This window comes from Haliotis asinina, chromosome 3, assembly GCF_037392515.1.
Source record: "Haliotis asinina isolate JCU_RB_2024 chromosome 3, JCU_Hal_asi_v2, whole genome shotgun sequence".
NCBI lineage: Eukaryota > Metazoa > Mollusca > Gastropoda > Lepetellida > Haliotidae > Haliotis > Haliotis asinina.
In genome coordinates, this window is record NC_090282.1 from 54139734 (window position 1) to 54157372 (window position 17639).

The window sequence follows — 17639 nt, forward strand, 5'->3', positions numbered from 1 at the left end:
TACTCCTATTCTAGGGCATAGTTCCTGGTTTTTGTGTAGGACTTCACTCACATGACATAAGGCTTTCTCTGCTCCATCATTCTGGAGTCATGTGCTAGAGTTCAAGAGGCACTGCTTCTGGGAAAACCCTAGAGAAACACTAGTGCTGCTACCACAGTTTGCTTATAAATGTTTCAAGTCTGTAGTAGACAACTACTGACACTACAAACTAAATGCATATACTGAACTAATTGGCCAAGTGACCGTATTGCATGAGAATGGTTCTCCTATTGTAGAGAAATATGGAACTGCATCACACAGATGCCATAGGTTCCGAAGACACTGAATATTCTACTGACGGAAGTGCTGCATATATAGAAGTGGCCATATGGTGTAACCACTGAGGTTGCTAGAGTCTAGTCTTCCTGACACATGGGTCAGGACACACCATTCTTCTTCCCCATGGGCAGATGGCGGTGGAGGCCATCGTTCTGACTGTGTCGATTCCGACTTTTACGAGTTGAAAATATCTTTTCACATCCATTGATTGTGCACTGAAACATTTCCTTTGGGTGTACATTCTCAAAATGTTCCTTTAATGCCAGGTTGTCCCTGAACTTGGACTCACAGAGATGGCATGAGACAGATATGTCTGATGAGTCATCACTACCTGCATGGCCATTGATATGGATCTCATCTTCTTCTAGCTCATCATCAGAGTTGCATTCTGACCCAGCTGATCCAGAGGCTGATGGAGATAGGTGCCCATTCCTCCCACAAGTCTCATTCTCAATGAAGTCAGGACCATACAAGGACTGCAGCACATTTTCTCTCAAGTTTTGCATGTTGGTGCTGGAATTTCCATCCTGTTCATGGTCATCTGATGACAGCAACTTCTTATGAAGGCCTAGGTTTGAGGCATGACGGTCTCGGCTTCTCTTGGATGGAAATGTAGCACTGCAGCCATCAACTGTGCATGGATGCACAAGTTTCATGTGTGCATTCCTGTAGTGGATCTTCACTCCAAACTGGTTCTGGAACATCTTTCCACACGTCAGGCATTTTTGGGGATTGGTCTTGTCAATTGGAATTTCCAAGTCTTCAACTAGGTGACCATTTGTATTTGATTCTATGCATGAATCTTCAGAGTCTTGGTCAGAACGACAGGGAGAAGAGCATGGACTAGCTTCATGGATAGAAGCAGAGTGATTCTGCAGACTATCATCAGATGCAATGCTACTGTTGTTGTTATTGTTCTGATGGCTGGAGTTGGTTAAAAGCGATGCAATCTTTGGGAAATTGATGGAATTTCGTTTTCTGCTTATTTGCTCTTTGAGGTCTTGGTCTAACTGTAGTTTGTCTTCAGGTCCACAGTGGATGCCATTACCACAGCCCATGTCTTCATCCTTCTCACCATCTCCTTGCTCAACCTCATCCTTTGGTTCTGACTTGATGCATGAGTCCTGTGGATGGCGATCTGATTCAGACCTGCCATCCTTACAAGCTAATCTCCTACCTCTGCCTGTGAGAGGTTTTCCATTTGAAGGATCTTTGTCATCTGAGTTATCATCTGACATCACATACATCTCATCATTTTGAGCACACCTTGTTGGAGCATTGCTCTTTCGACGACTACCCCCTCTCTGTACATTGGACTCTTGTTTGCTCTCCTCATCTAGTGGCTCACCCTCTTCTACAATATGGTTGCTGAGGTCCTTTGGTTCATCGTGATTGTCATCTGAAGTGTCATCTGTTTCAAGTCTTGGTCTTTTATCTGGGGCATGTATATATGCAAACTGATTGTTCATGTCAACAAAAAAGGCAGGATCAGCTCTCATCAAGCCTTGGGCATCCACTCCGGGCAGTGCACCTCTAGGGAGCAGTGATGGAGGGACTACCATTGTTGGTGGGCTGTTGATCATCCTGACAGATTTGGCATCATCATAAGGTCTAGGACTGTCACTCATGTCTTTCCTCTTAGTTGCCATGTGGAGCTTTGGGTTGGGATTTGCACTGTGACGATTGCGACTTCTGCGGGAACTGAACATCATGTTACAGCCATCAACTGTGCATTTATGCATTTCTTTCAAGTGAACTGCACTGTAGTGAATTTTCAAAGCACCCTTGTCACAGAATGTCTTGTTACAAGCTGTACACAGCACACGCTTCTTACCATTCGGCCCAATGAATGTTTGTCCAAACCCAGCTGAAGGTGTCCACTGACGCTTGATTGGGTGGTTCGACTTTCTCAAATGTTTGGCTTTACTGTCATAGTCTGGTGAAGCTGGGTCTTCTTTTGTTGAGTAATCAATAGCCCCCAGAGACTGATCATCATCATCCATGACACAGATGCCACCAGGCACAGCTGCATTCTCACTGCTATCAAGATTCCTCTGTGACATGATTGGGGAGGGTGCTGAGTGGATAGATGTAGGTGTTGAACAAAGGTTCTTTGGACTGTCACTTGATGGGGAGGAGCTTGCTGCTGGTTTGTCAACTGAGTTGGGACTTGGGTCTGGGCTTGTCTGATCTCGCCGGAACTCAAAGGGTTGCATAGTCTGGAGTCGGCCAAGGGGGGAGACGGATGTGGAAGTTGCGTTTGAGGTAGGCATGCCCAGAGGTCGAATATCTCTTGTTGGGGAGTAACTGGTCTGCAAGAGAGGGGGTGTCAATAGTCGGCTGCCTGGAGGCAGGAGCGGAAGACGTCCAGCAAACAAAGGTCTTGCTTCATAAGGTCGAATGAGGCCCTGTGTGGTGCTCAGATTGCTGCGTTCAATGAATTTCTTGATTTCTGACTCTGCCCGTGTTGTCTGCTTGATGTACAGGTCTTGTTTCTCTTTGGTGTCCTGAAGAATGATCTCCTGAGCAATGGCCTTGGTCTCTCCGAACCGTAAAAACTGTTGAAGAATGATATGTTCCTCCTCACGGGATGCAATTGTCCACTTGTCCAGAACACGGCCATTTGAGTCCTACAAGAGAATGTACAAGATATCATGTAAACAGCCTCACAACAGGTCTGCAAATAACGATATAGTGGAAAAATTCTCAAAATAAATAATATGGAGAAAAATATGCAAAGCAATAAAGTACCATATCAGAAATAATGCCAACATCAGTTGAATAAAGAACTTGAATCAATAAATGTATTTCTTGGAAAAATATTCATTCACTGTATAGCCATCATCACCAGTTGTCTTGTGGGTACTTAACATGCCTGCCTAACTAGTGGTGAGGTGGTAGGGTAGGTAGCTGGAGTGTGTCAGCTACTCTCCCTGCCTGTTATGCCCCCCTACAGTTCCCTGACTGTGATCATATCGCTCTCCAATACATCACCCGGACAAAGTGGGACAGACTGGTTGGATGTATCTCCTTACAGCCTGACACAGCTCCCTGAAGCAGGACAGCAATACACCAACTCATCATTTACTCCTAGACAGTTCCTTTTCACAGGTATCTCACTCAATAACTTGTAGTATGGAACAGACAAACTATTCACCAATGAATTTCTTTCACCAACAATTTGGCTCAACAAACCACATGTGTGAATCATTTCAGGTTCTTCTGAACAAACGTTGGTTCACATAAACTATTTTACAGTATGACATTTGATACATTTGAATTGGAGAGAAGGAAGTATTCTCACATGGAGAATATCTGTACAATACAACATGATCAGAATACTGGGATATCATCAAGCTGACAAAACAAAAGCCTGACCATACAATAGAGTGTTCTGCTGCTATGAGTTGTTTACAGACCTGTTTGTTTGTGAGGGGAATTAGCACTGTTATTCGTTCACAAAAGTTTGGTACAGTGTTACAAAAATTGGAATGAATACATTTTTGACTTTGTTACTCCAAATGACATTTCAGAGAATGGCATCATTCATCATGATTTTCTTCTAATATTTCTGCAGGTAGGCCAAGTAAGTAGTTATGATAGGCAAGGTGATACCCTGAGAAGAAGCTCAGTAGATTAATACTGAACACAGTTTTGATTGATATTTACAAACAGGTCTCTCGCCAGTCAGTTAAACTTGACATGGTGACCTTCAACACAGATAAAACAAACCACATATTGATACAATGATATTTTTATGGAATTGCTAAATGCTTTTATTTAAAAAACACAGAATTCCTAAAATAGCCTGACATTTATCTCAATTTTCATGACATATGCATGAAAATAACATTCTGTTCAGAAAATATCAACTGCAAAAGCGCAAATGTGAATGTCCTAACCTAGTGCCAACCAGGGCCTTTAACATGTATTGTATTTGTGATTTAACACCCATTGCCTGTATCAAAGTATTCTTGTGAATTTCATACAAGTGATTTATGACCCACACACTGATGGAATACTACCCATACTGTTGAAGTTGGAGTAAACCCATTCCACTGCATTGTCAAAACTGTGGCTTTGACTGATTTATAATCAGGGTTTTAATTGACCTGCATGCCTTTTGCATTTATTATGTGTCAATCATTTATTCTGTGGCAATTCTGTAGTGGTTCACTGTAGGATGAATGACTAAACACTGTTTACTTGAGCAGTACTGCCATTCACTGTGTTAAGGCCTGCCCCTCACTGTTTCCCAAGACAGTGTTAAGGCCTGGCCCTCACTGTCTCCCAAGACAGTGTTAAGGCATGACCCTCACTGCCTATCAGGAGAGTATTAAAGCATGGTCCTCACTGTCTCCTGAGGACAGTCTTAAAGAATGGTCCTCACTGTCTCTCAAGGACAGTGTTAAGGCATGGTCCTCACTGTCTCCCAGGGACAGTGTTAGGCATGGTCCTCACCGTCTCCCAGGGACAGTGTTAAGGCATGGTCCTCACTGTCTCCCAGGGACAGTATTAAGGCATGGTCCTCACAGTCTCTCGCGGACAGTGTTAAGACACGACCCTCACTGTCTCCTGAGGACAGTGTTAAGGCATGGTCCCTAATTGTACAACACCTACTTTACATCTACAATTTACCAAACCCCTAAATTTACAAATATCTGCTCCTAAACCTTTCAAAATCACATTCCGCTTTTTTGAAAAATCAAATCCAGATCCTACAGAATTACACTTATCCATTTCCTAACCAGATCGTGTCTCCATTTAGCTCCACAATCAAGCGAGTTCTCCACCAACTAATCTAAGCAAGTGATCCTTGTCTGCAAGTCTACATAGACAATGGCTGTTGCCATCACTGGTCCTTTGTGTGGTAATCTCCTCGCCAGGCTCCCTTGTACAGCCAAGGTAGTAAACATCATTACTGAAGGCGACCTGCCATTTACACAGGACATAAATACAAGTCTCGCTTCTTCACAGTCCCACAACAACCATCTGTCCTTCAGCACAAAAATTGAATCCTTTCCAGACACATTTTTTACAACAGCCTAACTACAGAATGTTTGTAATTGGCTTGATTCTTCAATCTACGGGCCCATTAATATCCTTTGCTTTCAGGTAAATGATTTAGTTCTGTTTCATGATTCTTGTTTTAGGATTATGGACCATGCTGTTCATTATAATTGTTCAAGTTTTACCTCAAAGTTATGCAGAATGTTTAATAATTGCTGATTTTCCAGTTTTATCACCCAGTAACATTCAATTATCTGAACAAATGAAACCTGTAAGTCCTTTCCTTTGTTGATATGCAGTTGGTGAAATTTTTAACAGGTTATTTGGTATCTGGAGGAACCTGGTGTGTCCATGTGTTAGGTAAAGCCAATATCCTCAAATTTTGATGCAGAGATGAAGATTGCCATGAAATATGATCATACTTATTCTTATCTCAACCCCACACTCCCAAGGTGCCCCCCACCCCCTCCCCTCACCTTCCGTGCCCTCCACTCCCAGCTGGCCCCATCTGGGGAACCTGGTGATCAAACCCTTGTCACTGTAGGTAATCGGATCCATGATTAAACATGACCCTCTGTGGCACTAATGGCTGCCCCCATGTTCCCTCCATCACTAAGTGGACTATGATAAGAAGAGTTACTGCCTGTCTGCCTGCTGTTGGATGTACGCTTATCCAGCTCTAATGTCACAGTCAAGGCTGTGTAAACCCAACAAAATGATCAACGTTTTAAAAAAGTTTTGAAAACATTTGGAATGACAAAGATTTCAAATGTAGCTTTAACTGAAGGCCTCTACAGGGCCCTGATACAGACGAACAGTGAATATCATGAACAATATGAATGACAAGTCTTTTGTATATTTCATGAACATTGTAGGATTTGAGGCCACTCAATGTAATCCACCCCAGTGAAGACTGTAGAGGCTGCTTGAAAAAGACCAAAAGTCTCTTTACTGCCTTGTGGCCATGATACATCATTCGAGCAGCCCTCTGATAACATGCCATCTCCCGGGACTGTCGTATCATCATTAAGGCACCTTTGGGTGTTGAACAGAAGCTGCTGCTCCCAAACATCCACTTCCCATTTACTGGGTGGGATGTGTGCCCCTGTGTGTGACTGATGATGAAGGGACCATAGAGGTCAGTGAAGGGGAGGGGACTGATATCTGTCACAGACATATATGGTCAGCACCTGGCTAGCCCTCCATGCTAACAGACACTGATCTACATTTATAGTTTATAGTCCATACTCACAGCATCTCGCAATATCTATATGCACAATATTTGCATATATGAAAGCATATTCTTTTTTCGCTCAAAACAGTTCCATACATTCAAAAGCACAGGAAGTCTGATGCTTGACTGTGTGTTTCTGGACATACTTCAGATCCATCTTATCTCTATTCATGGTGTCCGAGCACGTCAAGCAAGTGACTGCATTAAGACCTACCACCTGGCCAGCTCATCAGACCCATCCCTGACTGACAAACCAGACCTCATGATCTTCAACATCTATTTACTACCTACTGAGACCCAATACTTATGTTGTTAGAGTGGTCAATGGGTTACCATAGCAACAGAAGATGGTGACTGACAGTTTGGGTATATTGTTGGCAAGGAGGATTCAACAAGACAGAGCACTTCCTGTATGCTGCTTGGTCTGGTGTTTACATTTCTGCTCCAGGCGTCTCTGACAGTCCTGATCTTCACTGACACAGGGACAGATATGCCATATGGCACATGTAGGAGGTAAGCTCTGGTCCAACACACAGCCATGGCTGCCACTATCAACTGTTGTGAGCTTTGAAACATAACACTGACATGTACCAACTGTTTCTAACTTTTGTCACAAGGGAAGAATTGTTTTATTCTTTAGCAAGAACCTTGTAAATTAGACAACTTTTATCACAAACACACATAGCTCAAATTTATCAAAAGCATGTTCTACTTAAGACAGAAATAAAACCGTAATATTTGCAATCATGAACTTGTGATAGATGCAAGTTTTGGCCATTTGACTTACATGTCATCTTTCAGGTAAGCTGTTAACAACTTTGTTTTGGTATTCATATTTTCATTTCATTTTAATCCAGGGACTGAACATTTCTAAAACTTATTCTGCTTACACTTTGCATCTGTGCATTATTCTCTAAGATGTCTCCATTTCATCAAAGATGATAAAGACAGCAATGCAAGCTCAAATAACTACACTCCATAATTATCACACAGTGTTCTACATTTAGAAAATGTTATTCCATTGTCCTAAGCTCTATACATTAGATTCATATGCACTAGTGGAGATGACCCAATAAACAACCTCCTATAAACTACAGTGTGTCAGTAGAAGAGAAAGGTTGTCACTCAAATCCTTCATAGGGTAAAACTCAGTTATCTACCCCCTGCAGGCAATTTGCATATGTTGATAGGGAAAGGTACACAGAGATAAGGCTGTTGACAGGAAGCAGCAATGTGTTCCAGTTGTCTATAACTGAAGCTTATGTCAACATCATCAGCTGGTTGTCCAGGAGATTATAGACATGTGTGATGTAAATACTGAGGTGTGGATGCATAACAGATGTCTAAATGGCATTATGCAACCCCATGTTTGATGGTAATGGCAGTTTGCTGTTAGTTCTTACTACTATAAATATATGTGTGCAATAAAATTAGTTATGTTTGAGCATCAGTGATATTTAGATTTTTGAAGTCAATGAAACATCTTACTTGTCACTTTCAAATATGTAATTATAAGTAGAATGATATTTACATACTCAAGATGTTTACAGACATGTTAAATTTCCACATCTACATCAACACGACACTCAAGCAACAGAGACACAATATACCTGTAACTGAGTGTTGGCACAATTTCCACTGTTCTTAAATACTATTAATGACAACTTCAGACATTCAAATTAGGAAATTACCAACCTTTTACCCAAAAACACTGTCACGATTTCTTAAAAATATTTGGCAACAAACATCCTTACATTTGACTGGTCACTCCAGTGTTTTTGTAAAAGGTAGACAAAGCCGGAAATGGTATTTGTGTGGTAAGTCACTGACCTCATTGTGTGTTGATTACAGTAATGACAGGTCTGCCTACCTATCAGACGTATACTTCCACCACACACATGAATCTACTTAAGCCCATCTGCATAACTCACCCAAGGAGGCACAAGTGAACAATCTTAATGGAACAGTTTCTAACTGAAAACATCCTGGTCATCAACTGTAGTGATGCTACTCCTCCACCTGGACACACCCCAAGATGACACTTCCTTCTACCCTCACACACCCCAAGATAACTCTACTCTCCATCCCCAACACACACCAAGGTGACTCTACTCTCTACCCTTGACACACCCTAAGATAACTCTACTCTCCAACCCTGACACACACCAAGGTGACTCTACTCTCTACCCTTGACACACCCCAAGATGATTCTACTCTCTACCCTTGACACACCCCAAGATAACTCTACTCTCCATCCCCAACACACACCAAGGTGACTCTACTCTCTACCCTTGACACACCCCAAGATGATTTCTACTCTCTAACCTTGACACACCCTAAGATAACTCTACTCTCCATCCCCAACACACACCAAGGTGACTCTACTCTCTACCCTTGACACACCCCAAGATAACTCTACTCTCCAACCATGACACACACCAAGGTGACTCTACTCTCTACCCTTGACACACCCAAAGACGACTCTACCCTCCACCCTGACACAGCCCTAAGTGACTCTATTCTCCACCCTGACACACTCCAAGATGACTCGATCCTCCACCTGACACACCCCTAATTCTTAGTTCCACCCCGACTCTACCCTCCACCTGCAAGGTGACTCTGTGTTACTGTGTCATCATACAGCTAATGTCATACCCAACCAGCCCAAAGGGAATTCTTTGAAGTGTGTTCTCTGGCCTACATATCAGTCTGTGTATCTCCTGATATTACACTACTTCTTTGATCATGTCAAACATTTGACTTCCAATTGCTATTTTTATAACTGGACCACACAATTTGGTAAAAACAGGAAGGATATAATCAAAGTGGATTTACCTGCCCTACCTGAAGGATGTATCCCCTTGCATAGTCCTCGTAAGTCCATCCGAAGCCATTGAGTACTTGCAGCACCTCGTCATGCTGGAGGACACTGAACAGACGGTCCAGAAGAATTTTCAGTCGAATTGGTGTTGCCTGAGCTCCATAAAGCATCAGACTTGCAATGTCGAAAACAATGTTGGGTTGAACAACCTCCACCTGCATCCCGAGGTTGAATAAGTGTGCGTAGCCGAGCTTGTCAAGAGCTGAAAATGGCAAAACACAACTTAGTCACTTGACATTAGTTTCAAACAGTTATAAACACTGATATGCCTCAACAATGATGATACTATGACACAAAGAATTTCACTCAGCATAATGAGAATGCTTTGAAAAAAACTAAGAAGAATAAGATGATTCTCCGTTTGACAAAATGCTGTGATGAACAACTTGACAACAGAAACAGCATTTATAAGAATAGTTGCCTTGACTTGGTAAATGTCAAACACAAGACATGAGCAAGTGAACAGACCAAGTCTGTTTGCATAATGGTAGATAATACATACACTGATGCCAGTACGCAACAGTTGACTGTCAGTGGAGACCAAGAGAGTCCACTACATATGCCGTCTTAGAAAACAGAGTGCACGTCCCATCTAGGCAATTGTGTCACCAACTGTTGCTTCCTCTCACACAAAGAACTGGCAGAAGAATGACTGTCCTTGCTTGTGACAGGAACTAAGACAGACACCAGAGCTAAGTGGGCCTCCTACACAGTAGGGACAGTGGAGGGGGTAGGGGACAGGCTACATTGGGCAGCAGGAGAGGTGGGGGGAGGGGGATGGGGTGGAGGGAGTGATTCCTGTTGAGGGGCAGCTCAGCTGGGGGGAAGAAGACATCCAGAATGTCCTCCTCCAATCTGGAACCATCCTCTAGTCATGTGACAGGCACATGGAGGGTGGAAGATAGATCGGGTTTCAAAGCAACAGATAAAGGCAGGAACTGCTTCCAGGTCTTAAATTATGTCAAGTTGGTAATGATTGGGTTCCTAATCATCAATGCTGAACTATAGGTGCAGTAAATGGTAAAGTGGAGAAGTTCTATTAAACACTGTATGATTTACTTATGTTTACACTCCATATCTGAACATATGAAAAAACTTCAAAGGAAGTAAACATAAATCATTTCAGACTATACACTAAAGGGTGTAGTGAGTAGGCTAGTGAAAAAAAGGGTGGGGGAAATGTCACCAATGACAGGTGAAGGCTGGGTGTCAGTGCCAGCTGGAGGAAGGAGTGGACCTGTCCTGTTCCCCATCTGGCAGTGGTTAGTGCCTTTCCTGGTGTCAGGTGACACTGGATGGCACCCACACCTCAAAGACTTCATGGCTGACCCCAGCCCTACCCATGATGCAGTGGTGAACTTGATGCTGCATTACATAACCAGCACGTCCACTGAGCAGCCACCCTGATCACAATGGGCTGAAGAATGGTGTTGATGTTAGGACTGCTCCAGTGTCATCAGCAACCTTGGTCATGTTGTCTAAGAAAACAGAAAGCTCTGTTTGATGACTACAGAGGACAAGAAAACACCACCCTCAAGGACACCTGGATATGGACACTTTGATAGGGCAGCAGGTCGAATTTGAGACTTAAAACCAAGTTCTCGTTTTTGAGGCAAAAAGCACTGTAAACAACCACCACATCAACAGCAACATCAACAGCACATACAAGATACAAGAACGTTCACGAATACTGATACAGCACATGCAAGATACAAGAACGTTCACAAATACTGATACAGCACATGCAAGATACAAGAACGTTCACGAATACTGATACAGCACATGCAAGATACAAGAACGTTCACGAATACTGATATAGCACATTAAGTAAAAAACTCTGTTTTATATAGTCCATTAGATTATTTGATTATTGTTAACTCTTTCAATCCGGAATGTAATGGTAAGGATAATTGCTAAGTCAAGTTCACAGTTAACAGAGTTAAGAAAGTTAACAGTTTTGACCAATGTTCAAAGTGAGATTAATTTAATGCAGTCTAATACATTGAGTGGCTGAGCCTGCTTGAAGTAGAGCATATTACCCGTCACTCTCCTCATCCCTTTCCTCAATGCAGCTACATATCTCTCACATGATTTAAACTCATTAGTCAAACTTGGAAGAGCATCTCACAAACCATGCTAGACAAAATTCGGTTAATTCAGCTCGTTGAGATTTTGTCTCCTTTCAACAAAATTTGTCCCAAACCAAACTGACTGTCCAATTGCAGGCCAAGCAAAGGAGATCATCTTGCACATGACTAAACCTAATTAGTGTTGCTCTGAGAAATCTTATGCAATGGTGACCAGCTCTAGTTCTCTAATTGTGTCCTGTGTGTTTGGAGACCAGAGTGCAGTATCTCTTACACTGACCCCATATTGGCCCTGGTCAAGCCTGGCTTTGATGTGGTGTTGGTGATGGACAGGGGGTAACCTGATCACTGGGAAGCCCAAGGACCATGGTCAAGACTGGTAGCACTATTTCAAGAATGGTGGGGTCCCAACAGGGAGGGATGGCTGCAGATGTGGCATCACTACTACCAAATACTGGGGCCCTCTAAAGGTGCAAGGCAGCAGTAGAACAATGCTACCAATGACAGTACCAGGAAGGAGGGAGTACTTTATTGTGCATGGAGGTATGGCAGGTCAACTCTTGGGAGTGGTTGATTTGGTAGAATGATCATGTGATTAATGACACACAAGAAAGCATTCTGATAGAGCAGTAAATAAAGAATAAAGACAGTTGAAGTTTACCACTTCAAGTTACTATCACAGACATAATAGTTTACACTGGATGGAGGATAAAAGAAATATCTCCTCTCACCTTTAAAATTCCATAACACCAAAATGAATGTTTGAGGTGTGACTTTTGCAAGTTATGTGAAACTGAAATGAATACTGGTCCAGTGTTATGAACCAGCACTGATATTACACTGCCACCACTACAACCATAATGTAGACACCCAAACCCTATCACCCCATACATCCTTGTCTCCATCCATCTACTCTATGCACACATGGCACACATGCATGTGGCGCCAGTGGGGCCTACTTTGCATGGCATGAATGGCCTCCCCTGCTTGGGCAAATTCAATTAAGTATGTGTTTCTGTGTTAGCCAGAGCATATCCTGTGTCTGTTCACCCAACAGCTGAGTTATTGAATAAAGGCTGCACTAATTAGTGTTGGGTGACTGTGAGACAGTGGACATTGGAGCAGGAGGAGTCCTGGACTGGTGCATGACTCACTCACACCAGACTGTAACTATGTGTGTATGGTCACATACATTATCATCAGCCCATGTAGCATATTTCACATTGTGCTAAACTTATTTTGGACAGCCACTCTACCTCAAGGCACATCAAGCAGTAGTATCTAACTAGGTAATCATATTGTGATGTCATATCTACATACTAACATAGGTTCCATCTAATATCGCAAACAACATGAAAAATAACTACAACTGTTCACTAACGTTAGAATATATATAGCCTATTTTACATATCAATTATCATTAAATCATATCAAAATGAAGGGCATTCTCAATGAGCAGAAAATATCAAAGATAGGAAAGAAATCTTGACTCAAAAGTACAGATTTGCCAATTGGTTCTGTTTCTGATGAGTATATTTCATCATGCCCTTCTGTTACATTCTAGTCTGATAATCACTCTGACAGCTATATTTGGGAAACATGTAATGTGAACTCAAATAATGTGATACTGACACACAGCCAGGTCTTGTATCAATGCCCCACAAGAACAGAATAATTTATTGCTTTGGCCTAATACAGACACATTGAAGAATATCTAAACTTGTTGAATACCCACTTGTTCTCCTCTGTATATTATTCTAAGATAACACTGAATCTTACATGATTAATATGAGTTTGTCAACTTTCTCAAGCTGACTCTTAACTGGGTGCCATGACTGCTGCATAGTGTGTCTCCCTTCTGCCCTCTCCTCCTCCCCTCACCTCCCACCCCACCTTACTGGCTGCATCAGTGATGCCACACATCAAAGTGAGACCACCCCAATCAATACTTCAGCATTGTGTAAGCTTTTGTCATTATTTTCTTGTCAAAGAGACAGGCTTTGTCCTAATCCTGTCCTTGTGCTATGATGAAATGAACCATTCCACAAGAGGTGTTTAGCAATCACTTTAATAGCAAGAACATAGGTAATCAATGCCAATCATTGCACCCCAGAAATAATTCTGTATATTTTTTAACTATTGGAAAGGGATATTCTTCCCTGAAGCAGATGGTGTAGACACAATAGTTATAACTTAAAGAGCTCAGTGCTTCCTCCTCTTCCTGCAACATTACGATAACTCCATGTAAATACTAAATTAAGAAAACAAATTTATTTGAAAAAAACCCCAAAGATTCCCTTTTCCTTCTGAGGGGTGTGAGTCTGAATGAATACTACATGTGGCAGTGCATTTTGGAGGAGATATCATTACCTGTGAGGGGCAGATGATCATGGTCATCACTTGTGTGTTGTTGTATACAATAAGTACGCTTTGTTTGATGATATTTGTTTTACATTTTGTGTGATGATATTTGTTTTGTAGAAAGAAAAGGCATTGAAGAAATACCATTATTGATAATCCATCCAAATGTAAGAATGGAATTAATCACACTAACAAATAACACATACTATGAAATATAGTTTTCTGATAAATAAATTGCTCTACCACCAAACAGAGTAAGCAGGCTGGTAACACTGTCCATATTACTACAGAGTTTCCCCCCTTGAATCTCCTGGCCTGGCCACCAGTCTATTTGTAGCCCACAAGACAGGCCTGCTCTGGGAACAAGAGTCACACTATCTTGTCTTGTGGCAGCAATGAGGGGGGAGTGTGGAAATGTCAGATATATACAGTTGTGGGGAAGGGAATATTCCTTGACATACCACCAGGTGTAGCAGCATCATGTCTTGGGCAGATGGGAGACTGGCCAGGCTCTTTCACAGTTCATTTCACTGACAAATAACAATTGGAATTTGCTCATGCAATTTTATTTGTTCACCAAAACTTCTGCTTTTGCTGATATACTTTGGAAAATGTTAGCAGCAGTAGCAGCAGTAGCAGCAGTAGCAGCAGTAGCAGCCACAGCACTGCAATATTAAACTAGTGTGCCCTGGTCTATCTTCAACTCCAATGAATTTTAATTAACAATCTTGCCAGTGACTTTCATCTGAGTTGCAAGCTACACGTGTCCCTGTGTGCCAAACACAACAGAGTAGTATGTAAGTAAGCCTGTATGAGGTCATGGCTGCCATACACTCCATGCCTGTTACACCACACACCACTGCTTATGTCTGATTATGCAATCTGGCTTGACAGGTTATTTCAAATTTTTTCGGTTTTGCCCCGGAATCAATGCAATTAGTTATGCACATCAGTGTATATCTGTGGGATTACAGCCAGCTAGCAAACACAGATGACAGCAACCCTGTCTCCTGACTCCCAAACACCAGATTCATACATAACTGAACACAGATTTCACAGATGTTTTTTTTTTGTTTCTAGATATTTGTTAATGATGAGATATGGTGTCTCCTCTAGCAATTGGCTGTCATGACATTTGTCTCATGCTAATTCATCTGTGAATGTACATAAAATATATTATAATCAAATAATGTTGCAACACATGACAGCTGGTCAGATAATAACAGTCGTTTCCATGTTTAAGACATTTACCGATTAGTTTTCTCAACTCTATCAATAAATGTTTAATAGGATTTGTTTAAAGCTAATTTAAAGAGATTTGTTGACAGAATTCACTTGTGGATGTTCTCCAGATGCTAACCAGATATCTGCCTTATTGTACGAAACTGGTGCAAGCAAACAGGAGCTGGTCCTGCATCCTTTAAGTTTACACTTTATAAACATTAAACTAATAATTGAACATGGGTGTATTGAAGTGCAGCATGTCTGTCATCCATGCGGACTATCAGACACCTCATGGCGGTCATCTGTGGATCAGCTCCTGTTTGCCCAATGTCTGCATGGTCATCATGGAAACAACAAAGTCAGTCCCAATTTTCTACACATGACACAAGTTTGTTCAAATACTTTCAGCATTCATAATTATACTGCTCTTTCAGTGCAGTTTGCTGATACAGTCAAAACCTTGAAAACCTTGTCCAAAAATCTATTTAAGAAACTACAGTAGGAAACCTGATGAATGTGATGATAGTGAAAACAAAGGGATGAGAAACCATTGTCAAACACTAAGAGAATCTTCCAGGAAATGATTGTGGACAGTGCTGGAATTGGTCATAGATGAACTGCAAGATAAAGATGGATTATGCTACTTAACGTCACATAAATAGCTGCTTCAAATGTGTTTAGTAACGCTATGTGCATTTATGATCTGTTGAACATTCTTTGATTGGTGTAATTATGTCAAAACTAGAGACAGTGAATCTCAACACTGTAAATGGAACATACCCAGAATTGTTGGTTAAACAAGACCAGAAGTCCCCCAAGAGATTCAAAGTCTTCAAAACACAGGATAAGATGACTCAAAAACATCTGATAACCAGCCCTAAACATTGTATTTTGTAACCTAATCTCCAAACACACGTTCCTCTAATCCTACAATCATGCTGAGAATCTGTGGAGTTTTTTTCTGTCATTGCTTCCGCTTGTAGGTATTACATGAAGCAGATGACAAAAGATTGCTGGGACTGTGCGACCATGATAGCAACTCTGATCGCAGAAGAATCTTCAACAACTATGTTATTACTGTGTGGTTGCTTTTATCAAACAAAGCAAACAAGCACATGACAAAAACAAGGAGCAGTGGCTGGCCAGGAATGTATGGCAGAGAGACATTACAGTAGATAACACCCAGCCAACCAGACCATGTGCTTGCTAGCACATGGAAGAAATGTCACATCAGTCCTACCTCCTGCCAGAAGTACACTGACTTCCTCCACCTTCACCACACAGGAATACAACCTATCTGCATGGGAATACACCAACTCTCACAATAGAAATACATCCTTACTACATAGCAATACAAATATTTTACACAGGGCTACACCATCTACACAGGAATACATCAAGTCTCTACCGAAGAAGACACCTTCTAGCATGGGAATACATCCCTTGTACACCCACTCCATGAAGGCAAAGACATCTCCTTTTCCCAGCCCTCACAAAACACAGAAAAACATAAAAGGATTTTCCACAAAGTCTGATTATCAAACAATAAAGTCATACTACTTTACAATATCGACAAGGAGACATCCTACTTGACAATATCTTCACAAGAGGACATCCTACTTGACAATATCTTCACAAGAGGACATCCTACTTGACAATATCTTCACAAGAGGACATCCTACTTGACAATAGCTTTACAAAAGGACATCCTACTTGACAAAATGTCCACAACAGGACATCCCAAAAAGTCCTTCTTCTTGGCAATATCTCCACAACAGGAAATCCAAACAAGAGTCATGAGAAGATGACATATCCCCTACATATTTGAAAGGACAAATCATCCAACAGTTACTACTTTTTGTGTTTTTAGACCAAGTCTGAATTGTTTCCATGGAATTCATGAAAAATATAAATGCCATATATTTGTAATCAGAAAAAGTCACCATTTCAAGATCTGTCTCATATATAAGAAAATAAGACATCATAAAAACCTGTAAATAGCAAAAGGCACCACTTTGAGGTCTGCCACACATATCTACCAAGTTCTTCAGAAAAATATTGAACGGTTTTTGAGTTCTTCTCAGGAAACGAAGCCCATTCCTCCATTTTGAGACTAAGTCCGAACCGTTTCCATGGAAACCAAGAAAATAAAAAATCACAAAAACCTGTAAATACCAAAAGGCACCACTATGGGGCCTGCCACACATATCTACCAAGTTTTGCAGAAAAATATTGAATGGTTTTTGAGTTCTCCAGAAATGAAGCTCGCCCCACCATTAGACTAACATCAAAATGTTCCATGGAAAAACAAAAAAAATAAAAATGCCCAAACTCTGTAAATAGCAAAAGGCACAACTATAAGTTGAGATCATTATATCTATCAAGTTTGGTCTAAAAATATTGAACGGTTTCCGAGTTATGCTCTGGAAACAAGATGATTACGGACAGACGGATGAGGCATCGACTATATCCCCCTGCATTGCATGCCCAGGGCATAAAAAGTCTTACTACTTGACAATATCTC

The 17639-nt window shown here is 41.4% G+C and overlaps 1 protein-coding gene across 2 annotated transcripts in view; it reads right to left on the reverse strand.

Annotated features, from left to right (window-relative positions):
* Positions 1-332: 332 nt before the first annotated feature.
* The window catches only part of LOC137278171 (zinc finger protein basonuclin-2-like), a 55476-nt gene continuing 38169 nt past the window's right edge, over positions 333-17639 (reverse strand). The window contains exons 3-4 of one of the 2 annotated variants that reach the window (XM_067810358.1): positions 9407-9645; positions 333-2948 (exon numbers count right to left, since the gene is read on the reverse strand). In XM_067810358.1, coding sequence (XP_067666459.1) covers positions 417-2948; positions 9407-9645 — 2771 coding nt within the window. In that variant the 3' untranslated portion in view covers positions 333-416. Of the gene's footprint in view, positions 2949-9397; positions 9646-17639 lie in introns of both variants that reach the window. The other variant, XM_067810357.1, reaches the window with a different exon arrangement.